Consider the following 26,469-nt stretch of genomic DNA (forward strand, 5'->3'; position numbering starts at 1 on the left):
TACATCACATTTTCAATACTTCTACCAATTTCATCTTCTCACCATTAATTTCTCAATTACCATTTTTGTCTCTACCAATTTCATTTTTGTTTCAAATTCAAAATGAAAATCAACATTCAACACAACAATCAATACTTGCAACAATTATTACCAAAAGAAATAAAATAAAAGATAATATGATGACCGACGATCGAAAGATCTCAGTCAATTTTCCGGCGAGTTCACAAGCGAATTCCGATTGGTTCATTTTCAGGAAAAAGAAATAAAGAAAGGATATTCATTCGTCGAAACCAACAAGAAAACCAACCACTTTTTTCATTAAAAAAATGGTTGGAGTAGTTCACCAAAAATGATTGGAGCAGTTTACAAAAAATGGTGTTTCTGTGTTTTCAACTGGCGAGTTCACCAACGAATTTCCGCAAAGTACAAGTGTGTAGTTGAGATTTAAGGTAAAGGTTGGGGGGGGGCTTTTGGCCATTTTCTCAAATTATAATAACCATTATATGACATACACATAAAATTAGAATGACAAGAAAAAATATTAAATTTCTCATTTTTAAATAATATAATGTACTAGGCCTTATATTTCTATAATATAGTTCATTCAAAACAAAAGTTGATATATTTTCGCCATAGATTTCCATTTATTATTTTTTACTTCACGTTAGTAAATTTCGGTTAAAAGAAGAAAAAGAGATTAGAATATCTGTAACAATTAAGAATAATGTTGTACCATAGAAAACAAATAATAATTTTTTTATTGGTGGTTGGTTGTAGTTATAAGAAGGGTTTGTGTAAAAAATTAAAGATTGGGATTATATGTAATAATAATGAAAGTTGGAAATGAAAGTGAAAACTTGTAAAAACAACAAAAAGTTGTTTTCACTTTTTGAAATCCAACTCCGAAATAATTTTTTGAATTTTCATGACCAAACACCACCATTTTCGAAAAGTGAAAAAAGTGAAAAACATTTCCGAAAAAAAGTAAAAAATTTCTATGGCCAAACGGGCCCTAAATAAGATTCTTGTTATTTTTTTCTTTCACAACTGTACTAAAATACATGGGGTTTGAATCACCTAGCTTATACACAGAGCCCTGAATTTTTATTGTAACATGCTCTCTTCAATATTACTCCACTTCTCAATAATAGTCAGTACATCATTCTCTTTCAAGGCCATACTATCAGAGTATTGAGTTGATAAACTATGTTGTATCACTTGCAACCTATCCCTGAAGTAAACAACCCTCTCAGAATCACCCCTATAGTGTGTGTTATTCAGTAGTTTCAAGTGCGATTTTAGCATCATTAGATTTTGCCATACATTTCAAGTTATGTCCCATGGGCAAGAGTTGACACTGTCTTAGTCTGTATTGATTTAACAGATGACCTATAACTCTCGCCCCAGAGGCAAGACTGAGACAGTTATGCCCCATGGGCAAGAGTTGATACGGTCATAGTCTGTAATGATTTGACAGTTGACCTATAACTCTTGCCCTAGAGGCAAGACTTTGACAGTTATGTCCTATGGGCAATAGTTGACTATGACTTACTCTTTAATGATTTTACTTGTTGAAGATATACATTCTAAATTAAATTATTACTAATCTTTTATTGTTTCATTTTTCACAAGAGTTGTGCTTGAAATGGATGAAAATGAAATGAGTATTGAGCAATACAATATGGGACAATCAATTAAAATTATTGATAGAAATAACGAGTTACAAGTTATTAAACCAATATTAGAGGCTGCAATAGCTGAAGAAATGGGGCAGCCATCCAAGATTAAGAGGGTACGACAAAAAAAGAAGAGGATACTTGATGTCGAGACTACTCTCTTGAGACACAATGCCTCTTTGAATGAGGTAAATGTCAAGTCGATCTTCATTGACAAACAAAATATGATGATGTGCATGTCAAATATTGCAATTACACACAACCTCCAATTTAAGGTTATCAAATCAAGCACAACAAGATATTCACTGCGATGTTTGGACGACAACTGCGTGTGGCGGTTTCATGCCTCGAAGATTGTTTATTCTTTGCTCTTTTAGGTTACTACATATGAAAAGGCTCACAGTTGCTCGATTGATTTCATAACGCCCGACCACAAGAATGCAACATCAAAGGTCATATGTTACTACATACTAGAGCTTGTGCGCGACTCTAGTAATGTAATCACACCAAACTTCATGGTTAGATAAAATGAGAAGGAAATACAAAATAATTATATCCTACAACAAATGATGGCGAGCGATACAGCATGCCTCTACGGTAATAAGAGGAACCGGGGAAGAGAACCACAACAGGTTGCCACCGTATCTTCACATGATGAAAGAAAACAACCTAGGCATGTACACAAATATAAGAAGGGACGATGAGAACAGGTACAAATGTTATACTGTTGAAATTGAAAACTTTTGCCCAAGAGGTAGAAGTTTATTCTTTAATTGCATTGATTAGATTATTAACATATATGCAACTCTTGCCTCATGGGCAGAACTTAGTTTAGAAAATTATTGTACAAATGCTATACTGTTGAAATTGAAAACTTTTGCCCAAAGAGCAAAAGTTTATTCTTTAATTGCACTGATTAGATTATTAACATATATGCAACTCTTGCCTCATGGGCAAGACTTAGTTTATAAAAATGCTATACTATTGAAATTGAAATTTTTTGCCCAAAATACAAAAGGTTATTCTTTAATTGCACTCCTTAGATTATTAACATATATGCAACTCTTGCCTCATGGGCAAGACTCAGTTTATACAAATGCTATACTGTTGAAATTGAAAACTTTTGCTCAAGAGGCAAAAGTTTATTCTTTAATTGCACTGATTAGATTATTAACATATATGCAAATCTTTTCTCATGGGCAAAACTTAGTTTAAAAAATTGTTGAAATTGAAAACTTTTGCCCAAGAGGCAAAAATATATCCTTTATTTGCACTGATTAGATTATTAACATAGATGAAACTCTTGCCTCATGGACAAGACTTAGTTTAAAAAATTATTGTATAAATGCTATACTGTTGAAGTTGAAAACTTTTGCCTAAGAGGTAAAAGTTTATTCTTTAATTGCACTGATTAGATTATTAACATATATGCAACTTTTTCCTCGTGGGGAAGACTTAGTTTAGAAAATTGTTGTACTCTAATTATAAACATCAAATGTAAATTGTTACTAATATTCTTTTGCTCAACACAGGTTTCAATATGTTTTTTAACTGTTGTTGATACACCACCTTCAAAGGAAGTTCTGTAAACTGATCCAATTGTGCCACCACCAATCAAAGACTCCTTTTCTAGCAAGGCTTTTATGCCAGCCTCCTAGTCCTAATATTTTGAAGGCAGGGTTTTGCTGAAAAGAACCAACTTTCCTATAATGACATTTGAATCTGTTGAAGCCAGTGACGTGCTCTCTATAACGAATGCTTCATCTTCTTTTCTCCTTCTCCGTCGATCCTTCATATTGATGATGGTTATCAAAAAAATGTCTGAAAGGATTACTGCAGCAGCGACAATAGCAACAATAGCCGAGGCACTCAATTTTTATATTCTTTTTGCAAAAGTAGTGCCATCGGCAGAACATGGAACTTCTAAAGGATCACCACACAGATCAGTATTATGAAAAAATGTTAAGGGTCCAAACTTTTGGATGCTCTCAATTGAGGGAATAGCACCAAATAGAAAGTTGTAAGATAAATTAAAATGAGTTAAATTCTGCAAATCCCCAAGGGCAACAGGGATTTATCCAGACAATGTATTTTGCAAAAAATTTAAAAAATGCAAGTTAGACAAATTTTCAATGGTTGATGGAATACTGCCATTCAATTGGTTATGATGTAAGTCAAGATATACAAGGTTTGACAAGTTGTACAGATTTTGCGGTATTTCTCCTTGTAAAAGGTTCTCAGATAGATCCCTGTAACAAATATTAGACTTTTCAAAATTCTAGTTCAAAGCAATGATGAAATTAAACAAACTAAACTGAAATGGTACTATATTCATAGTTGAAGAAAAAACTTGCAGTTGCTAATCTCCTGCGAGATTTTACCAAATAGGGTGGGATAGACTGACAGAGAATTACTCAGACATTGATGTAAAACACATGTTAGTGATAAACTGAATTTAGTAAAAATTTACATCAACATTGATGCCAATTAAGTTTGAAGGTAAAAGTCTCGAAGAATCGGAATCAACATCCACTGAGAGACGCTTTATTCCTTCATCAGAAGCAACATCCATTTTTTTCTGTTAATGGAGCTTGAAGATTTGAGTGAAATCGGCTGAAGAGAAAGAGCAACAAGAGAAAAAGTATTTGAGAAATGAGGAAAAAAGATAACAATGAAAATCAATATCTGAGAAAAATCTGGGGAAAAAAAAAGGAAATAAGAAAAACTCTAAATAAAGGTTAAAGACAAATTAATTAAAAAAGGAAAAAAATGAAGAAATAAATAATGGTTGAGAAAAAAAATAGAAGTTGAAATAAATAAATTAAAATCTGAAAATAAAGTTAAAGAAAAAAATAAAAACTAAAAATAATAAAAAACAGATTAATAAATTTAAAGGGCAAAATAAAAAAGCGAAAAAAAGTAGAATAATAAAAGTAAAGAAAAAATAAAAAAATAAAAAATAAAATTTGAGAGATAAAATGAGTATAGAAAGTTTAAAAATATATTTGAGGTATAGAAGATCAAAATGGTACTTTTAATATATTAAAAAGTAAAAAATATTATTCTTATTTAGGTTCAAATATCTAAATTCATCCGTATTTGGGTGTACGATGCAATTTGCTCATTTTATTTGTCATACAAAGAAGGACATCTTAGTAATTTGATCAAAAACCCCAACTCAAGTACTCAACTCGCTGCTCGCCGAACCGCATATCATTCTCCTCTGCCAACGCTCCGCTCAATCAGGTAACGTTTCCTCCAATCTGTATGCACAAATTGCTTCCTCAGTCCTATAGAGATAAATTAAATTAGACTAACTCCGTATTCGCTAAATTGAATTTAGATATTTGAATACTATATGGAGAAGGACTATAAATAGTAATTCTTCTCATATTAGTATTGTAAAAAGATTCATGTTTAAAATGTTGGCCCGAATAGTTCATGTAGATTGACTGTTGAGAAACCCAAAACATGGCAAGTATTTTGGAATGGAGGGAGTAGAATTTGATTTTAGTCCAAATTACTAATAAATGACTCAAGTATGGATGCTTCTTGCTATTCCTTCGAAATACACAAATGATAAATAAGAATACTGCGTGGTGGGTAGCACCATAAGCGTGTGGCCTAGCGGCTGATGACGTGGGTTGAGCACGTCTCACGTTCAATTCCCAACAGGGACAAAAAAACACTTGTTAATTTCTTCTCATCCTTTTTAGCTTTCATGGACAAAATTACCTGATCGCTGTTGTTGGTGGGAGGTGTCAGGTATCCCGTGGAATTAGTCAAGGTCCGCGAACCACGGTTATCGAGAAAAAGATAAATTACTGGGTGGTGGGTACGTAATTATATTCATACCTGGTTACATACTTGTCCGTGTGTTCATAATTCGTATGACCTCGATACATAATTATGGTTTGAAGTTGTGTCAGAGATATATTCTGTCCCATCTTGAAGGGTGGAATATAGCAAATGTTGGTTTTTTATGCAGATAGGTAAATAGGATTCTTGTGAAGTGACACTACTATAGGGAACACCGAAGTTTTAGTTCCATTTGGTGAGTTTCTGGTTTGCAATTGTGGTCTAATGAGATGAAATGGTTAATAATGAAGGGAAACTAGCATAAAGGTATGCTACAAGCATCACAAACTCTTTGATTTTATATCCAGAGGAAGATCCTAATTCCCAAGTAGTTTAGAGAATGCCCACGCTGTTCTAGAAGTAATTGGAAAGAATGTATTAGTTGGAGAATAAGTGTCTCTTGGTGCTGTAGTGAAATTTCGGTCTTAAGCCTTTGCCAAGTAGTTGCACCACTCTGTGGGAAAACTTTAAACAATTCACCCAAGAACGCAAGTAAATCATTAGACAGAGATATGAATCTAGAAGAATAGTAGGAACACAAACCTTGTTCCATTGCAAGAATTGATTGAAGGAATTCAGAATCTTCTAAGTTTGGATACTGCTCTTTGTTGATTTTTTTTCCTGACATGGAGAGAAAAGAGAAGAAACATAAAATCTGACTTACGGGCCACATCCTTATAAAATCGTTTAAGTGCCTTTTCAGGTTGAACAAATACCTTCTTGATAAGTCTCCATCAGGCAAAAGAAAAGATCAATGGGTTTGAACTTATCTAAAATAAACCCCATACTAATATATACTTACATTTTAGGCCCAAATATTTTAATTCCTTTAGATCATAAAATTGTCTCCTTTAATGATAGCATATCTATATCTATGTATTAATATACAAATATGTGAGTCCATTAAATAGAAATTACTAACACGTTTGACTGCATATATGATATAAAATGAAAAAGCAGACTTCATATACAACAACAAAAACAACAAACCCAGTGTATTGCCACAAAAGTGGGGTCTAGGGAGGGTAAGATGTACGCAGTCCATACCGCTATTTCCGAAGAAGTAGAGAGGCTGTTTCCGATAGACCCCCGGCTCAAGATAAAAAATAATAAACAAGGGGATGGATGACATAACGGAAATAAGGAGTAAGAAATAATAAAATAGAAATCACGAAATACGAGAAATAAGGGCAACACGAAATAAGAAAAAAGGAACTAAGAAATAGGGAATAGGACACCCACCTAGTAGCAACATACACTCACAAACCAAAAACCCCTATGAACACACTAACCCGGCTACACAAGATCTCTCCAGACTGCTTGCTACAACCCCCACACTCACACTAGCCTACTACCCTTATCCGCTACTTCATATGGATTTGTATTTAATAGTACTTTATGTTGGATCCTTCCAATATCCAGATTCTGTTTGAAGCATTGAGGCTTGAGCCACAGTGAAACTGGAAACAGTTTCCTAGGCTATTTTTCTTATGCAGAATGTGCATTGCCTATTAATTGTGCAGAGACTGGAAAGAACACTATTTTCCAGTACTTACATTTCGGGTTTCTCGTTAAACTGTTTAGGACTTTAGGATGTGTTTTGATATGGGGAGATGCAAATCTTGTATATCAAAAAAGTAAATCCCGATATGCATGTCTGAAGAAATTCTGTTCAGTATGTAGGTTGGTGTAATCATAGACACTCTGGAGTTCCCTGTGATTATGACTTGTGTTGAGAACGAGCCTTGCCTATTTTAAAAGGTACAAAAAAGGGGAAATGATTTTGTACTTTTAGATACTGGGAAATGGTTCTTGTTCCTTTAGTTTACAGAACCAAAAAGTGAAAAAAGAAAAAAAAAAGAAGCTCTTATTCCATTGAGTTACGTGTCATCTTGTCTGGGACCTTCAACCTACCAAGCTCCTCTTCTTTAGGTCTCTTCAGAAACAAGTTTCCTTCATATGGAGGAATATATTCTGGCCTTTGGTCTTCCTTCATTTGTGATGTAACACCACCATCCTTGTGGATTAGCAGATGTCTGAAAGAGTGGAGAAGGATTTGGCATCAGTGACATGAAGAGTCTGAAATACGTACTATTCATTTTAATGATTTTTGTGGTGTGTTTTCAGTTTTGCATATCTTTATATGCTACTTGTTTGATTAAAAAGAATGCCCCATGTAGATTGATTCAGCGCTTGCAATATGTCCACATGCCTGAATATCTATCTTCGTTGAGTGTTCTATTGGATGTACACTTGAAGGTTAACTTTCATATCACACACAATAATCTGTTATATATATTTTTTATTGGTGACACTAAAATCTGGATTGAGGCGAGGACTGAAACGATGCAGGACCATTGGATATGACGATGGATGCTCAAATGCAAGATGCAGTATCCCCTCCTCAAGTTAAAGCAACATTTCGCCTTGGATCAGAAACACACTCTGTTGAGGTATGTAAAGGGATTTTATCTGAGCAGTTGATATCTATGAAAGAGCAAAGCATGACTGTATTGAAGGACTATATCACCAAGCATAATGTTCCAAATGAGGTCCCTGATGAACCAGAAGAATTTTCTTCAGAAGATGATGGTGAAATTCCCGAGCAGCCCCCTGTAAAATCCAAGAAGCGCAAGTAAATCTGTTTTCTTCTTTTTATGCTTATGTCTTTGTATTTCCTATTTTTATGATGGCTGTTAACACTCCCTTACATGGTGAAAATTGTAGTTGATAAAGGTGTGGAATTAATTGCCCGTTGCCATTACTTGAGATCAAGGGAACTCTTTTAGTAGTTTACAATAATGAGATGTGAATGATTGGTGAAAGTTCCCATATCTCTTTAATTGGACAATTTGTTTGTTCGAACTTGTTATATTTAAGGAATGTATTCGTACTTCATATTTTGTTTTTCTAAATGATTGATCAATAGCGACTACAATGTTACGGTTGTGGACAATTTCTCCATTGATGTCTCAATTTCTCTTGTTTATTGCGTACTCCCGAAGTATGAAGACTAATTTGGTCCGGGCAATATTTTGGAAGAAAAAAACATGTTCTAGAAAATAATAACTAGTTGAGTCTGATCTTTACTCTCCGCAAGCCAGACTTTCTTTACAAACATGTTTTGGCTAATGAAGTCATAAAAGTTTTGCACAAGCTTGCTGCAAAGTATAGTGCAACCTAGTCATAGAGAACACTTTCATACCATTTGGAATTCACTAAGAGTCTTAGAAACAACTGATGGATACTCATCAGCATCATATGCAGAATTAACCTGGGTATTCTCATATTTCTCTTCATCATCCCATAATACATATGCTTCCTCTCCATGGATAGCGTCATCTCCAATTTGCAACACCCCTTCTTCCAACCTAAGAGGCACAATCAACTTGATGAACAAACAGACCGAGCTGGTCGTGACAATATTTAGACATACTATGAATCCGATACCAGCTAGTTGAGCTCCCATTTGCCGTAACCCAGCTGAGGTCCGGCCTGTCTGCAAACCATAGGCTAGGCCGATGTACCTTTCCCATTCAGATACGAGGTAAAATAGCCGACAGAGCTTTGGCACAGCGAAAAATCCAGTGAGGATACCACCTAAAATTCCCGCTAGGGCATGGGTATGGAAGACAGCAAAGGTGTCGTCGACGTGCCTTAAAAGCTTGACCTTCTTGTGAAGGATTGTCATTGTGTACCATGGTACGCTTCCTGAAATTAAGCCCATCAGGATGGCCGCCCAACTTTGAACAACTCCTGTAGTTGGTGAATCTACTGGTTAGTTTAGCACATACAATTTGTTACTCTAGGTTAGCATATTAGACTTGCTACGAAGAGTTATAAAAAAAATTATACGCTGTCAGTGCACAAATGAGGACGTACCTGCACCAGGGGTGATGCAAACAAGGCCGGTGATCATGCCATTAACAGCTCCAATTACAGAGGGTTTGCCAAAGACAGCAATATCTAAGACCAACCAAGTAAGGAGGCTGGTGGCAGTGCAGACATGCGTATTCAAGATGGCTAAGGAGGCATCAGTGCTGGCGGTATAAGGTGCTCCTCCATTGAACCCAGTCCAACCCATCCATAAAAGGCCAGCGCCTGCCAACATCATGAGAATGTTGTTTGGTGGAAACCTTTCTCTGTCTTTGTCCTGCCTGGGACCTACCTGTTTTAACATTAATATTGAAGATCAACACACAGTAAGATTCTGAGTAATCTAGAGAGAGTTGAAAGAGTAGTATTCCAGTTTAATGATAGTTTTATAGTACGATTCAACTTATATAACCCTGACACTGTAAAGAACGTCTACTCTATCTGTAGTTTGTTGTGGTAGGTCGGTAGCTCTTGCATTCTTTTTTCCAGTTACTAATACAACGTTTTATGGATATATTATCTTACGCTGTCAGTTTATATAAGTTGAATTCTACTATGGATTTAAGTTTTATATACCGGTAGCAATTTTCTTAAGCGATTGGTGTACTTTGACATGTTACGGAAGTTTGCTTTTTCATTTATTTTGTGGGATTAATGGCTATATAGGGGGAAGATGGTCTTTTGATAAGCAATTTACCCAATAAGCCGCAGTGAAGCCAGCAACACCAGAAGAGAGATGTATAACAAAGCCTCCTGCAAAATCAATCACTCCTAGCTTGGACAGCCAACCATCTGGGCACCAAATACTAAACGCCCCAATCGTGTATGAAAAAGTATGCCACAGAGGCACGAACAACATCCATGCTATAAAATTCATCCTCCCAAGAAGTGCCCCAGCGATCAATATTGGCGTAATGGCTGCAAAAACGAACTGAAAGAAAACCATTGTTGCCGTGGGGAAGTATCCCAAAAATGCTGGTCTAAGAAGGTACTTCTCGTCCAAGGCGACGGATGGTTTTCCCCAGAAGGCCACAAGCTTGTCACCGAATGACATTCGGTAGCCCCATCCAACCCAACATATGAGAACGGAAGCAAAGGCATAGAGTGCCATGAATGCTGAATTAATTGCCCATTTCTTCTTTACCATGCCACCATAGAGGATGACTAAGCCGGGCACACACTGGAGCCCGACTAGAGTGGCAGCCGTGAGCTGCCACGCGTTGTCACCTTTGTTCATCCATTCCGGACTTGCCTCATCTGGTGATAGATTTGAGGGAAGTTCCATTACTGACTCCGTCTCCTATGCAAGATATACGTGATTCGATTGTCAATATGAAAGGTTACTTGATTTAAAGTTTTGAGGGGAGCAAAACAAAGGTTGAGTTTTGAGAATTCATATAATATGACATCAATTTGCTCGGGATTGAGACGTAATTATTATTATGACAAAGCATCAATAAGCAGGACAATCTAAAGTTATACTCAGGTAGTGTTTAAAAACTGGTAGTAGTATATTTTTCTTAATTAACTGCCATTTGCAATAAGGATTTAGAATATGATAGAGATAGTGACTGTCTAATTGGAACAATATATGTGTGTTTGTGTCTTTTCTCCAAGAAAGAATGTCATTGCCGGCTTGGGCAGCTAGTTGGCCTGCCTGCTCTTGAGAGTGTTTCACTACGTATAATTCAACAAATATTGATGAACCCTGCTGTCTAATAATACAAGTGAATCTTGAATTTTGACGATGTCTTTTTTCTTTTTTGGTTAATGACGATGTCAAATTTACCTGCTACAATATTATCTTAATTTCCTTCTCTTTTTGTCTTTTTTTCCTCCTATTCCTTTCTTGACGTAAATGGTTACTTTTTTACTGTATTATGTCCATTTTAGTTAGCTTCCTATAACCTTTTTATTCTTTTTTTTTTTTAATTACAAAAAGAGATACCTTCATTTACCGTTCGAACGGAAAACGAGCGTACTCAGCAACCATTTTCAGTGTTTTAAAAATTTAACAAGTACCAGTGAAATTACTTTTACATTTATGACTACAGATATTATGTGCGTATTGTCTAACTATAAGTAGGAAATATATAAAATAAATTACCCACAAAGAATATGCGTTAAAACACAGGTAAAAATCGTTAAATAGACTGACTAGTTTAAGTAAAATGATCCACAAAGAATATGCATGAAAACACACATAAAAATCGTTAGAGAAATTTTTACTTCCTCAATTCTTTTTTACTTGTCTACAGTTGGGAGTCGTCGTTCGAATGGTCATCGATTATTCAAAGAAACTACTACCTTAATTTAGTTTTACTTGTCACGACTTGGAACGTCCATTAACGAAAAGAATAATTGATATGTTTATTTTACACACTGCCCCTATTAATTGTTTAGTTTAGATATTGAAAAATGATGCGAAAAAATAATTGATTTATGTTGATATGTCTAAAGCGATAAAAATGAAATTATGTTTTAGAAATAAGTGATAAGTAAAAACGAAGAGAGAGTATGTTGTAAAGTTAGTTATTTTATTTGTAGTAAAAAAGTAATTTTACTATGAAATGCCCTACTACTAAATACATGTCATGAATTTGTTTAATATGAACTTATTTGATTTGAGATGTTCAAATTAATTGTTCAGCCAAAATAAATTCAAAATTTAATTTAAATTTCATACGGATCAAAGACAGAAAACTTCTAAGTAAACGTTTGACCATCAATATTATGCATAATATTTTGAATTTTATTTTCACTTTATTCCGAAATACTTATTTAGCAATGAAAATCAAAAAAATATTTCAAAATATGTTTTCACAAAACATTTTCACTTATTTAGAGTCAATTTTTTGTCTCACTTTATAAAAAAAAATTCATCGCCTAAAATATGAGTATTTGAAAATACTATGTCAAAATACAATTTGCAATTCTACTTTCAACTTCAAACATAGCTATCCAAACGGGTCCTAAGAACTTCAGAAAATGATAGCAGGATTAGCGTAATGGTTGACGCAAGTAATCCATGCTTACCTAATTATGTCCATAGAATCAGTACAAATTTACTCTATCTTCCTTTTTTTTTTTCTCCAGTTGAGCAATGGCAGACGCAGTTGAGATGCCTAGAGTAAAGCTGGGAAGCCAAGGACTTGAGGTAAAACTTCAACCTATATCATACATTCTTTCTTTGGACAGTTTATCGCATCTGTCACTTCTAATTTATGGCATTTCTGAAGGATACGACAAGTACTTTATTTTTGTAATGCGAATATCATAAGTTAGGTTGTGGAGGACAAGTATTAAGGCAGAAGATTAGTAGGTAGGAGTGCGTTATTCGCCCATACTAGCAGTTGCAGGATTGCTCTTTTCGTTTTTTTGTCCTTTGATTTTTGTTATTATTTGTTGTTTTTTTGTACTTTGACTATGTTTTATTTTGTTTGTGGTACTGTTCTTTTTACTGTTGATTGTTTTTGTTACTATCGTTTGGTTCTTATGTTGTTTTTTCCACCAGAGACAACCTCTCTACCTTTGAGTAGGGGTATGATCTGTAGGATTACACTGTCATATTTTTGTTGTTGGTATGAATATCTATTTTTGGATGAAATGACACTCTTTTTTCCTATAGCATCTCTGTACTCTGAGCTCTAGGCACTAACATTTGCTACCTCAATTGGTACTCGTTAGTGTGGAGCCAGAGATTCTAACAAGGGGATTTTCTTAATATAAAAGGGGATTCGACAAGTTACATATATACATAAATTTTTTACCCATCGGAGGTGAATCCAAGATTTGAGCATTGTGGTTTCGAGTTCTGGGTTCTACCACAGTCCATGTGATCCACTGGATTCAAAACCCATTATTTTGTATGTATAAAGTAGGTTTTTAAAATACAAGGTTCGAGCCACAGCTGTTGGGTTTGGATTAGCTTATAAGTTATACACCGATTTGTATTTATTTAGAGTGTTTTTAACACATATAAAGGGTTCGAGCCAAAGTGATTGGATTTGGTGAACCCATAAGTTATACATTAGATCTACACTTGCCAGTGTATTCTCCACGATTTTGACACCATGGATATGAGTTGAGACAAGAGCATGAGTTCAAATACACATTGAACATTCATCTTTACTTCTTGTATGCATGTATATCAGTATATTGTCTTTATGTTTATGTAGAATATTTATGGTTTTAGCTGAAAACCATGGATTCTAAACCCGTGGAATCCTTCTGGATCACTAATCTGCTGCTAGATTTATTGTTTTGATGAAATCTCCATCATTTACAATATAGAGCAGAAGCTAATTTTTATGGACTTTATCTTGTGAATTTAATAGATACATTTTACTCTGAGCGAAGAAGGGCGCTCTACCCTTTCCAAAATGGATGCAGTAATTTGCTTTTCAGCTGTTACTTCCTTTTGTAAAATTGTTTATTACATAAGGTAGTGTTTGTATTATTTTGATGTAATTGTCATTCACAGCATGTTGAGCCTTTGTTTCTAGGTCTCTAAATTAGGTTTCGGCTCTATGGGGCTCACTGGAGTCTATAATGCTCCTGTTTCTGAGGAGGAAGGCATTGCAATAATCAAGGAGGCTTTTAGTAAGGGAGTCACATTTTTTGACACATCAGACATTTATGGCATGGATCATGGGAATGAATCCTTGGTGGGGAAGGTAATTGCAGACTCTTGGTTTCGCACAAATCATGATCATCAGTAGATGCATTTTTCTTAGAAGAAACATTCATTACACTTTCCATGGAATGTTGTATAAACAAAACAAAGAAAGCGGATCACAAGATGATCTTTATTTTTCAAACTTGATGATTCTCGAATCATCTCAACATGATAAAACAGTGAACATATATAAGATATAATAAACTTGTTTATGCATCAATAATAGAAATTCATGTGTATAACCATCATGTTGCATGATCGTTCATACGGAAAAGAGAGAAGGGTGGTGGGTGAAGATGCATGAATGGTGTAAGTACTTGAAATCTCCTCATCGTCACTAGAGTTTAGTTTAAAATTATCTTATTGCAATCCTTTTCCTTACTTTTTAGCCATTCAACTTCAGCTAAAGAAGAGAGTGTTGCCATTTTTTTCATGCTTCATCAGAAAATGTCCTGTCAGGCTACTGAATTTGTTTTGCTTTTCAGTATTTTAAGCACTGACTGATTGCATATGAAAAAGAGAAGTTTCTACACACTTGTTGCTAGAATTGCTAACTCAGTCATAGATTCGATAATAGAATATACAGAATTGAAGATTTGGTGAGGTGTATTACAGATGCGAGAAGTTAAGAAATTAGTTGAAGAAGGCAAAATAAAGTATATTGGCCTGTCTGAAGCTCACCCGGAGACAATAAGGAGAGCACATGCAGTTCATCCTATCACTGCTGTACAACAGGAGTATTCTCTATGGACCCGTGACATCGAAGATGACATAATTCCAGTTTGCAGGTTTCTCTACACTTCATTACACATTTTGAAAAAGAAGAAGCGAACCTTGAAATCAAAGCCAAGGACACACATTTGGACTTAGTTATTATAGTTTGGAGTACTATCTAACTGAAAAAGGCACGTTACCGCTCGATATTTATTAAGCATTTTTCTTGTTTTCCTTTCGTACAAAATATATTTCCTCCTCCCAATTAGAATTATGAATCACTAAACAGAGAGTTAATGCATAGTGCGCGGAGAAACTTTCACTTTACTTTTCAATACTCTCATCCATCTTTATACACTAGGGAGCTTGGGATTGGGATTGTTCCATATAGCCCTGTTGGACGTGGGCTTTTTGCTGGAAAAGCCGTTCTTGAAAGCTTGCCCGCTAACAGTTTTTTGGTAAGAAACAAACGTTGTTTATTTTTACTTATAGATTCTTTCGATGTTTCATTATTATTAATATTTTTTTGTTCTAAATCCATTTTTCCTGCTCTTGAATCTGGATCCGTTTCTTCTCTATCAGACTACACACCCTAGGTTTATTGGAGAGAACTTTGAAAAGAACAAATCTATATATTTTCGTATGGAAGGAATAGCCAAGAAGCATGGATGCTCTCCGGCTCAACTTGCTATTTCATGGGTTCTTCACCAAGGGAATGATATTGTACCTCTTCCTGGTTAGCAATTCTTCTCATAGTTGCACTAATACAAAGATGATCTTAGTGTACCATTTCCAGTTTAAACATGCATTTCTGCCTCATGAAACGGAGGGCATCAAGAAATCAGACTTTACAGATTGTGCTTTGATCTCTTAAAGACATGGTGTTGTGAATACTGAATTAGCCTCTTCTCTCTTATTATAGGTACAACAAAGATAAAAAATCTTCATGATAACATAGGTTCAGTGAGAGTAAAGCTCACGGAAGAAGAGGTAAAAGAACTATCTGATGCAGTGCCCATCGGTGAAGTGGCAGGGCGGAGAATTGGCGAGGCTCTTTATAAGACATCATATAAGTTTTCCATTACACCAACAACAACCAAATGATAATCAATTGTGCGCTATTCCAAGTACAGGCTTGAGCTTGTTGCTTCTCTTGTTTCCCTCTTAAATACATTGTCATATGATCATTTCTCTCTTTTTGTACTGCCACAATTTGAATAAAGGATCTGTCTGCTTGTGTTTTATCTCATACTAGCTACTCCATGTTGTTTTTCAATTAGAGTTATTATACGAGTAACCAAACAGTGGCCCCAAAATTGTTCTCGAGTGTTAATTTGTGGCTTTGTGCTAAGTGCTACTGGATCACTATAGTGTGACATTGGGTTATGTGTCTTAATCCCATCTGCTCTTCATGGTGTACTGTGGTTCCAAGAGTCATGTGATTGAGGTCTTAAATAAATTATTTGGTAAAATAAAGAAAAGACGAGGGAAAATGTCATTATAATAGTTGGCCAATAAAAACTAAAAATGGGTGAAAGCATAGGCATAATATACTTCAGGGTCGTTTGGTTGAGTGTATAATAATAATGCAAAATATGGTGTGTTAGTAATGTTTGTATTAGTAATGCGTATGTTTAGCAATGCTTGCATTAGTTATGCTTGTATTTTTCTTATATAGTATTTGGTTTGACGTATTAAAAATAACATGAATTAAATAATTTCTTAAAAAAAAATTTTTTTTTTACAAAAATATCCTCCATGTATATGTTGGAAAAGATGCGAATTTTTTTTTTGGGGTAATAGTGTTTTTAATCATGTTAATGCATTATTGGATCCATTACATTGTTAATACCATGGTTTTTGAGGCATTAGTAATACATACCTTAATACACAATAAAGTGTATAACTAATGCAAGCATTAGTTATATATAGGGTGTAAAAGTATACCAAACAAGGTATTAGTAATACACATTAAATTAATGCATGCATTAGTTTTCCAATACACTCTACCAAACGACCCCAACTCGTTGGCTGTTCCCTATGGTTTTATAAATATATTAGATTATAGATATAAAAAATAGGGATGAAAAAAAGGAAAAATGATTTTTTTAGACGGATTTTTTTTTTTCCAATCATATATTATTCAAATTAAATACGAGTACATCAGAAATGAGAGATAGAGAATTAATATCCAACTCCTTCAAATCAGGTATAAAAATGAGATGCTCTAGCAAGACATTGAGCAATCTAACTCTTTAAAAACAAAACAATAATAAATTTAGTGTATTCCCACACAGTGGGGTCTGAAAAGGTAAGATGTATGTAATCCATACCACTACCTCCGTAAAAGTAGCCAGGTTGTTTCCAATAAAAAGAGGGATGCAATACGAGGACTTTCCAGGGGGTCACCCATCCTAGAACTACTCTCGCCCAAGCACACTTAACTTTGAAGTTCTGATGGAATTTGGTGCGTCAATGCTGGTATAATCGCATCCCTAACTCTTTAAAAAGAGTTTTACAATATATTTTATGGAAAAAAAAGTGCAATTATTAAAAAGGAAAAACTAAAAAAAGGGGATTTGGGCATATTATGTACTACCTCCGGTCCACATGAAGTGAATTGTTGGATTTTGACATACATGTTAAAGAAAAAAAGATAAAAACATAAATTTATCATGTTTTTTTATTTTTACTCTTTTCGAATTTCAAAACTTTAATAATAATACATCACATTCAATGCACATTTAATGAAGGATAAATTTGAAAAAAAATTTCAACATCTTAAATTGTGAACCATTCACTTATTTTGATCATTAAAAATGCTCCAATAATTTATTTATTGTGGAACGAAGGGAATAGTCAGTATGCAGTCATTATTTATATGTATAATAAGTATATTTCTGCAATTAAACCACCGACAGCACTCCATTGTTAAATCTCAATCAAAGTACTCTTTCCTGCCGACAGACCCTTTTTATCTGCTGCATTTTCACATAGGTAAGGTCAAGTGTTCCACAGTATATGGAGTCTCAATTTTTACCTTACTCTCCTAGTTTACAAGCAGCAGGCAAGAGGATTCACGAAGGCAACTCAAATACATCTAGTTGTAGCCATTCTATTAGTGACAATCACCTTCGCAACTGGTTTCACATGGCCAAGAGATATCAATTCCGCTAGCTCTAATAAAGTAATGTGACACTAGCTGAAAAGGTGACTACTGTAACTATTAGAGTGGCCACAACTAGATGCATTTGATCTGCTGAGAAAATTGCTTAGAATATTTCCAAACAGAAGGTTAATGCATAGTGTGCTTATCCATCTTGGAATTGGGATTGTTCCATATAGCGCTGTTGGACGTGCGCTTTTTGCTGGCAAAGCCATTCTTGAAAGCTTGCCCGCTAACTGTTTTTTGGTAAGAAACAAACCGTTGTTTATTTTTACTTATAGATTCTTTCGATGTTTCATTATTATTAATATTTTTTTGTTCTAAATCCATTTTTCTTGCTATTGAATCTGGATTCGTCTATTTTCTATCAGACTATACACCCGAGGTTTATTGGAGAGAACTTTGAAAAGAACAAATCTATATATTTTCGTATGGAAGGAATAGCCAAGAAGCATGGATGCTCTCCGGCTCAACTTGCTATTTCATGGGTCCTTTACAAGGTCGTTTGACCGGAGTTTTCGCCCAGTGGTCAATTTGAATAAGCGAGGTTCAAAACAGAAAATTAGCTCGAAAAAACAAATGAACTACCCGGTGATCGAGCTGTCAGTCCCAGCAAATCATAAATGATTTGGGATAGCTATAAGAAAGCTCTAATGACGAAAATAAGTAGAAATACAAAAAATGATCTGAAGGGTCATTACAAAAACTTGTCTTACCACCTATGTACAGTTAGAAATCATTGAATTCAGATCTATATGTATTTAAGAATGATTAGGATCTTAGTTTAGAAGTTCGGGGTATTACAAAAGTCTTGCTACGTTTGATAATAGTATGCTTCAAATAACACTTCTATGAAAATTTCTCTTGTTAAAAATCATTTCATTCATAGTGAAAGGAACATTTTAAAGTTAAGTTATTTCTAATTATGAATAAGTGATATTTTTAAAATAAGATTTTTAAAAAAGTGTTTCGTAATTGAGATGGAGGGAGAGCTTTAGGCAATAGATTTTGAAGGTGTTTTTGGAGATGAATTTTTTCTCAAAAAATGATTTGAGCGATAATGAACTTTTGTGTTTAGAACTTCAATTTCTTTTTAAGATCAATTTTTATAATCTAATTCAAAATGTAATATTTTAAAAAAACAAAATTTTAAAAGCTAACCTAAAATCTATGATATGCAATCAAGTAGGTCATTCAAAAAAGATCTTGCAGTCATTTTTCAATAGCTTTTGGGTCCAAAAAGTAGGTCACACACTCATTTTCCTGCGCTTCCTCAAAATTGTTCATCAGAAAGTGAGGTGACCTTCTCACCAATACCTCCGACCGAGATGTTCATGTGGTTTCGGACCTCAAGTATGTTCATGTGGGTCAGACATCATGTTTTATGTTCATGTGGGTCGGACATTATGTTTCGCTTTCTCTTTTAATTTTAAAAAATAATGGTGGAAATGAATTTTATTTTAAAAATATATTTTAATTTATTATTTTATTTTTTACTTAATAATATTAATTAATAGTTTTAAAAATTAATTAATCAAGATATTTATGACATGATATTAATTTATTTGATGTGGATATAATATATAATTTTTTTAGAGCGTGAATTTACATAGGCATTCATTTTACAAACTTGCACGAATACAAAGGTTCAATAGACCATTTCACCTTTTATCTTCAACTTTAATTCTATATTCCATTCATTTTTAGTTGATTTTTTTTATTTTTCGTAAATCAATTTAATTAAATTTTAAAGTTAAATTTGATTAAATTAATTTAATTTTTGAAAATTAAAATTTAGATATTTAAAAACTATATGAAAAGTACTATAAATTACAAAAAAAAAAATCAATTTGATTAAAAAGTATATCTTAAAATGTTAATCAAAATTTATATCTTTTGACTCTAAAAAAAAAAGTCAAATGAAAAAGATGAGAGTGAGTGACTTTTAGGGCCCATTTGGCCATGAATTATTTTTTACTTTTTTGGACAAAACTTCAGGTTGATGTTTGGCCATGAGAATTTCAAATACAATTTGGAGTTGTATTTGAAAAAGTGAAAAACAAGAAAAAATTGTTTTCATTTTTTTCCATCTTTCTTTTCTCACGAAAATTCAAAAACAACCTTAAACACAACTTCAACCTCAACTCCAACTCTAATTTCAAAAATTTTAATTTTCATGGTCAAACGCTCACTTATTAAGAAAAAGTGAATAATATTTGGCACGGTCGAGCTCAATGCTTAGGGCCCGTTTGGCCATGGATATTTTTCTCTTTTTTTTGAAAAAAATTTTCAGAGTCGAAAATTATGGTGTTTAGCCATGAAAATTTGAAAAACAATTTTGTTATTATTACATATAACGCTAATCTTTAATTTTTTACACAAACCTCTCTTATTAACTAAATTCCGTAGTTTTTTTTTATAAAGACCAAATTCAATAAAATAATTAATTCAAGTGAAAATAATTGAGAATTTTCATCAACAAATTTAAGAATGTATAAAATATATTTATATCTATCAATAATATTTATCAAAGTATTTTTTTTTTCTCTACTCAATCAAATATGGTTAGATAAACTTATTTAGCCCGTGCTTGTGATATTTTTATTCAAATTTTAGACGAATAACAATCATAATAATTTAGTTTGTTGTTAATTATTTTATCAATTGAAGACATATAAATTATTTTCTCAACATTTGATTATATGTTAGTAAGTAAATTAGTAGTTGGGTGATTTTGATAATTTTTAAAAGTTGAGGGTATAAAATTATATTTAAATTTTATTTTTTTTCAAAAATCTAAAAAAAAAAATCCAAAAAACATGATCTAACATAACTCAACTCCAACTTCATATTCAACTCCAACTTTAGAATTAAAAGTAATTTTCATGGTGAAACAATGCTTAGTATTTCTCTCATTGGCATTATCAGAAGGAATTGATTCTTCTTCTTTAGTAGAGAGCATCTCCTATAAATCTCCTTTTTAACTTTTCTTTATTACCAAAAGGTCTTTATTACCAAAAGGTAAAGAGGAAGTTCATTTATAGCAACTCCAAAATAAAAATATACACACTAGCCTTTCTCTTCTCCACTTGAGTCTCACTCACTTACCCCTCTATATATAAACACGTTTTGCATCAAAACACATCATCACTTTTTAATGAAGATGGGTTGTTATTTATTATCCACTTTGCTTTTACTATCTTTCGTTGCCTTTGCTTGTTTCTCTAGTAAGTTTCAATCAATTATTAATCTTAGTTCTATCTAAATATTTAACTCTTACTTACAGTAGCTCACTCACTCTGTTCTACTACTTGTTGTTGTAAATTTCAGGTGCAGAAATCTCATATCAGGTTGGAATATGCTACGGACAACTTGGGAACAACCTCCCTGTACCAACAAAATCAGTTGACTTAATCAAAGGTCTCAAAGCCAAAAGAGTCAAGATCTATGACGCAAATCCAGAAATACTTAAAGCTCTTGAAGGCACCGACCTTCAAGTTTCAGTCATGGTCCCAAATGAGCTCATTAACAACATCTCTACGAATCAAACCTTAGCCGACCAATGGGTCAAAACCAATGTCGTGCCTTTTTATCCACAAACCATGATCCGTTACCTCCTTGTTGGAAACGAAATCCTCAGTAACCCACCCAACACCACTTGGTTCAACCTTGTACCTGCCATTCGCAAAATTAGATACTCTGTCAAAAAATTTGGTCTTGGGAAAATCAAAGTCGGCACCCCATTAGCCATTGACGTGCTTGAATCCTCTTTCCCACCTTCTAATGGTACCTTTAGGTCTGACGTTTCGGAAAAAGTCATGAAACCCTTGTTAAAATTTTTGAATCGAACCAAATCTTTCTTTTTCTTTGATGTTTATCCTTATTTTGCCTGGGCAGCTCAACCCACAGTAATTGACCTCGACTATGCCTTGTTAGAGTCCAAGAACATTACTGTTACGGATCAAGGTTCGGGTTTAACTTATACAAATTTATTGGATCAAATGATTGATGCAGTGTATTTTGCTATGAAGAGAGTTGGGTACCCGGATGTACCTTTGTTTATTGCAGAAACGGGTTGGCCCAATGCCGGGGGCGTGGACCAAATCGGAGCAAACATCTACAATGCAGCAACGTACAACCGCAATGTGGTCAAGAAATTTACGGCTAAGCCACCTGTTGGAACGCCAGCAAAACCAGGAGTTGTTGTGCCGACATTATTATTTGCTTTGTATAACGAGAATCAGAAACCGGGTCCGGGTACGGAGAGGCATTTCGGGTTATTGTACCCGAACGGAACCAATGTATACGGGATAGACTTGTCCGGAAAGACCCCAGAATCTGATTACAAGCCGTTGCCGAGGCCGAGGAACAATGAGCCGTACAAGGGGAAAATTTGGTGTGTTGTTGGGAGAAAAGCAAATGCAAAGGAGTTGGTTGGAGCATTGACATTTGCGTGCGGGCAGGGTAATCGGACCTGTGATGAGATCCGACCCGGTGGGAAATGCTACAAACCGAATTCTTTAGTCTTACATGCCAATTACGCATTCAGTTCTTATTGGGCTCAGTTTAAGTCATCTGGAGGAACTTGTTACTTCAATGGGCTTGCCATTCCCACCAAAAGAAATCCAAGTAAGTACTCATCATTCCTCAACTGGTCCTAGTTATAAACCCTCTCAAAGAGGCGGAGCTCCCGTTTCGTCTGTCTGAACCCCTTCGATCGATCGAAAATTAATGATTTTTATGTAGATGTTGTCCGAACGCCTTTATCTCACGTATAGTAATGTTAATTGGAATAGAAAATGCCTTACCCTACATAGAGAATAGAGACATTGCCGTTGGAGTACTTCCGTAGTAGAAGAATTCTCGTTTATAGCAAATTAATTGCTGTATAATTTAATACTAACTATCTATCTGTCATTTTTATAGATGGATCAGCAATAATAACTTTTGTCGTTGTATTTACGCAGGCTACGGATCTTGCAAGTTTCCAAGCGTCACACTTTAAAGATGAGTCCAACGGGAAGCTACGCTGGCAACATTCGGATTTGGGATGAGACAAAGCCACGCCTTCTTTTCTATACGTTAGAATAAAGTAACACAAAATTGAATCGTCTACTGTGAACTCAGCAAATTGTTGTTGTTTTATTCTTCTTATATTATTATTATTTCATTACTCCTACTACATTTGTATTATGCCGAATAGAAGAAAGAAATCTAACCTATCTAGAACAATGTTCATTTTTTTAATAACAAGCGCAATAATTGTGTGCAGTGTAGGGGACTCAATACATAAGTGCTGTTATTTATTTCCACTGGGCCATAAACTCTACATTAACTCGTGACTGTAACTCGTTGAAATTTCAAAGGCTAATTATTTCTTTCACTTACTCAAATATATTCTTTTACTAGTGGAGATGCACGGGCCCAACGAATTGGTATTGAAACGTTATTGTCAAATGTGTAAAATCTTCATGCAATTAGAAGTTTTTCTTGACAAAAGGCATCGATAGACACTCAAATTTCTTGTTAAAATTCACTTAGACATCTAAACTAAGGCTTGTTCCTATCATGTCCCTAAACCACTCACATTTTGTTCCAATTGGGCCTTTTTTGCCTATGTGACACTGCCCGTGCAGTTCCATGAGGAGCATTTTTTTTTATTAATTTATAAATAAAAAGTTGTCAATTGGTATTTGAGGTCCCCAAAATTTTTTTAATAACAAATTTTATTTTTTTTAAACACTAAAGACCCTTTTTAATAACAAAAAATTACACAAATACACAACTTATGTTTTCAATATTACAAAAAAATCTCAACTCTCTAAACATATTACAAAAATTCCACATATACATAGAATGCTATGTATATTTGGGCTATGTTATGTATATTAATAGAGAGAGAATAAAATAATTAAAAAGTGAAAGAGAGTATAATTACTTTTAAAAGGTTGATATTTATGTTATTTATACTTTTAATAAAACAAAAAGCATTTGGGGTCCCAATTTTTATTTTTTTTAGTGAAACAATACGCTGGGGCTGAGGGTAGGTGGGAGAGTTTTATTTTTATTTTTTTAAAAATTTTATAATTTCTTTTTAAAAATAAGTTTTTTATTTTTTAAATAATTTTATAATTTATTTTTTATAATTAGGCTTTATTTTATTTTCTTAAATAATTCTATAATTATTTTTTAATAATTTGGATCCTCAATGCCATTTTTTATTTTCATTTTTTAAAAAGTTATATAATTTTTTTAATAATTGTTTTTTTATTTTTTAATAATTTATTTCATTTTTTAAAAAATAATCTATTTTTTATTTTTATTTTTCAAATAATTTCATAATTATTTTTTCATAATTTATATCCTCAATGCCATTTTTTAAAAAGTTTTATAATTTTTTTAATAATTAATATTTTATTTTTTAAATAATTTTAGAATTATTTTTTAATAATTTCCTCAATGTCATTTGTATATACTTTTAAAAAATATATATAATTAATTTTTAATAATTATTGGACCCACAATACTACGTGTCAGCTTCCAATTAGCTCATTTTGCCACGTCATCGCGTGTGTGCAACACACACTTTGAGCTTTTTGCTGATAGGGCAAAAAAGGCCCAATTGGAACAAAATGCAGGGGGGTCTAGGGGTATGATAGGAACAGGTCTTAGTTTAGATGTCTAAGTGAATTTTTACAACAAGTTTGATTTGTACAATGTCTTTGCGAAATAGTAGTGTCAAGGCAAATATTGGTTATTTTAAGCATTAGAAAGTATCATTGATGGTTGTCTAAAATGGGAAAAAAAAACATATAAGAACAATTGAATTTTCTTTTATAGATGTCAAAGTCATAACATTTATCCTTTTGCTATCATATTACTTGTTACCCTTGGGCTATGTGCAAATTTCGAAGATGGATTGAACAATATAAGTCGAATCTATTATCTTGCTTGCAATATGTAAAAGATGATCTTTATTACTTGTTGCTCAATTGTACCGCTTGAGTTGTGCCATCAATTATGATTCTGATGCAAGACCAATTGAACTGGGTGTAGTAGGTTGCACAAGTAGGGGCTGAGGGGGTTTATTTGAAGTACCAACTCCAACACTCTCCTTCAATATCTCCGGAATATAAAAGAAATCCAAGACACGAGAGGGGGAAATTCAAGATCTTCTCTAACCTGTGACTGCACGATTCAGAATCATTAAGCGCTTACACACTAAACATAAAAACGAACAAGAGTTGCAAATTTGGGGTCGGAAAATAGCGGAAGCTATTATGAGGAGAAAGTCAGAATGTAATTACAATTAGACGTTGTAATATAATATATATATTGGGAGTAGTAACCTGTTTTCGAGAGAGGAGTTTACTATATCAGTAAGTTCATTTGTCTTTTCTCAGCTGATATTTTGCATTATTCTTCAGAATACTAATGCTTGTTGTTTTGTTAATGATATGATGGAAAGCTTTTTCAAATGCAGACAGACATCTGTGTACAACAAAATAAAGATGGAGATTCCTTTTGTATCCATGAAAATTTAAGAAATGATAAAGAAATACTAAGTGATGAGCACAGAGCAGCAAATCAATGAAGCAAATTTACTGCTAGTTTATTCAACTACATGCTTATCTGAACTGTAATTTTTTTAGATGAAGTTGTAATTTTGAAATGATGGTACCATCTATATTCTTGGATTTGATTTTACCAAGAGTAATGTAATGCAAGGAAATTGTCCACAGTATACCTAAGATTTATATATCTATCAATAACAATAACAATACATCATGTGTCGTCCTATAAAGTGAGGTATGAGAAGGGTAAAACCTATGGAGGATGCAACATGAAAGTCTTGTGTCCTTATTAGGTGTGTAAGATATTATTTTTACATTGAGGGGAGTGTTAATATGTGTAGTTAGGTGTGTAAGATATTATTTTTACATTGAGGGGAGTGTTAATATGTGTAGTTGTAGTAAGGGTAAAATAGTAACTAGCATCTATGAGATAAGATATCTAACTTCCTATAGTTAGTTACTATATGTAGCTAAGTAGTTACTAATCTGAAGACTTACATCACCCTTTATAAAGGCTAATTACATTAAAAAAACAAAAAAGGAAAGTTCGATGCATTAAAGCTACTGCTATGTGCGGTGTTTGGGAAAGAACCCCACCGCAAGGATGGATCGTAACAAGAAAAATATGGTTCTTATAGTCACCTGTTCGAAGACGCAGAAAGACTGAAGCGTACTTTTCGCTTTAACAGAAGTGTCGGTGAATTATTAACTTCAGATGTAGTAGCTAATAAATAAATATGGAATGCATTAAAATCATCATGTTCAAAAAGAATAAGAGAAGGCAAATACGTTGAAGTAGGTGTAAAAGAATATATGTGGATGTTGATTATATGCGTATTCGCAGGCATTTTGATATGTAAAGAACCAAAAATGAACTAAAAAGATATATTATGAATATGGTTTGCTCAAACACCTGCATATTAAAAA

At 33.6% G+C, this 26,469-nt stretch overlaps 4 protein-coding genes and 1 non-coding gene across 6 annotated transcripts; 3 read left to right on the forward strand and 2 right to left on the reverse strand.

Moving 5' to 3' along the window:
• The first annotated feature begins 4,763 nt into the window (after positions 1–4,763).
• Positions 4,764–11,158, forward strand: LOC107839426. Of its 2 annotated transcripts, none has more exons than XM_016682901.2 (3): positions 4,764–4,922; positions 7,887–8,169; positions 10,077–11,158. In XM_016682901.2, exons 2-3 carry the CDS (start codon positions 7,898–7,900, stop codon positions 10,093–10,095), a joined length of 291 nt encoding a protein of 96 aa, XP_016538387.2. In that variant the 5' UTR covers positions 4,764–4,922; positions 7,887–7,897; the 3' UTR covers positions 10,096–11,158. The 2 variants fall into 2 exon arrangements, with proteins under 2 accessions (XP_016538387.2, XP_016538388.2); XM_016682902.2 differs by lacking the exon at positions 10,077–11,158 and adding an exon at positions 8,262–8,432.
• LOC107839424 (ammonium transporter 2 member 4) lies at positions 8,734–10,695 on the reverse strand. Its single transcript, XM_016682898.2, has 3 exons — positions 10,108–10,695; positions 9,417–9,702; positions 8,734–9,290 (listed from the first exon to the last, which is right to left on the reverse strand). The coding sequence occupies exons 1-3, from the start codon at positions 10,693–10,695 to the stop codon at positions 8,734–8,736; spliced, it is 1,431 nt and encodes a 476-aa protein (XP_016538384.1).
• Positions 11,159–12,353: 1,195 nt separating the features above from the next.
• LOC107839425 (perakine reductase) lies at positions 12,354–16,051 on the forward strand. The gene is made up of 7 exons (XM_016682900.2): positions 12,354–12,431; positions 12,507–12,567; positions 13,916–14,086; positions 14,704–14,876; positions 15,164–15,260; positions 15,385–15,538; positions 15,725–16,051. The coding sequence occupies exons 2-7, from the start codon at positions 12,514–12,516 to the stop codon at positions 15,904–15,906; spliced, it is 831 nt and encodes a 276-aa protein (XP_016538386.1). The 5' UTR covers positions 12,354–12,431; positions 12,507–12,513; the 3' UTR covers positions 15,907–16,051.
• A 1,127-nt stretch (positions 16,052–17,178) lies between these two features.
• On the reverse strand, positions 17,179–17,297 carry LOC124886925. Its single transcript, XR_007044323.1, has one exon. It is a non-coding gene; the product is annotated as a 5S ribosomal RNA (ribosomal RNA).
• Positions 17,298–20,984: 3,687 nt separating this feature from the next.
• LOC107839427 (probable glucan endo-1,3-beta-glucosidase A6) lies at positions 20,985–23,215 on the forward strand. Its single transcript, XM_016682903.2, has 3 exons — positions 20,985–21,195; positions 21,299–22,597; positions 22,936–23,215. The coding sequence occupies exons 1-3, from the start codon at positions 21,126–21,128 to the stop codon at positions 22,971–22,973; spliced, it is 1,407 nt and encodes a 468-aa protein (XP_016538389.1). The 5' UTR covers positions 20,985–21,125; the 3' UTR covers positions 22,974–23,215.
• Positions 23,216–26,469: the final 3,254 nt, after the last annotated feature.

The sequence above is a fragment of the Capsicum annuum genome, chromosome 8, assembly GCF_002878395.1.
Source record: "Capsicum annuum cultivar UCD-10X-F1 chromosome 8, UCD10Xv1.1, whole genome shotgun sequence".
Taxonomy (NCBI): domain Eukaryota; kingdom Viridiplantae; phylum Streptophyta; class Magnoliopsida; order Solanales; family Solanaceae; genus Capsicum; species Capsicum annuum.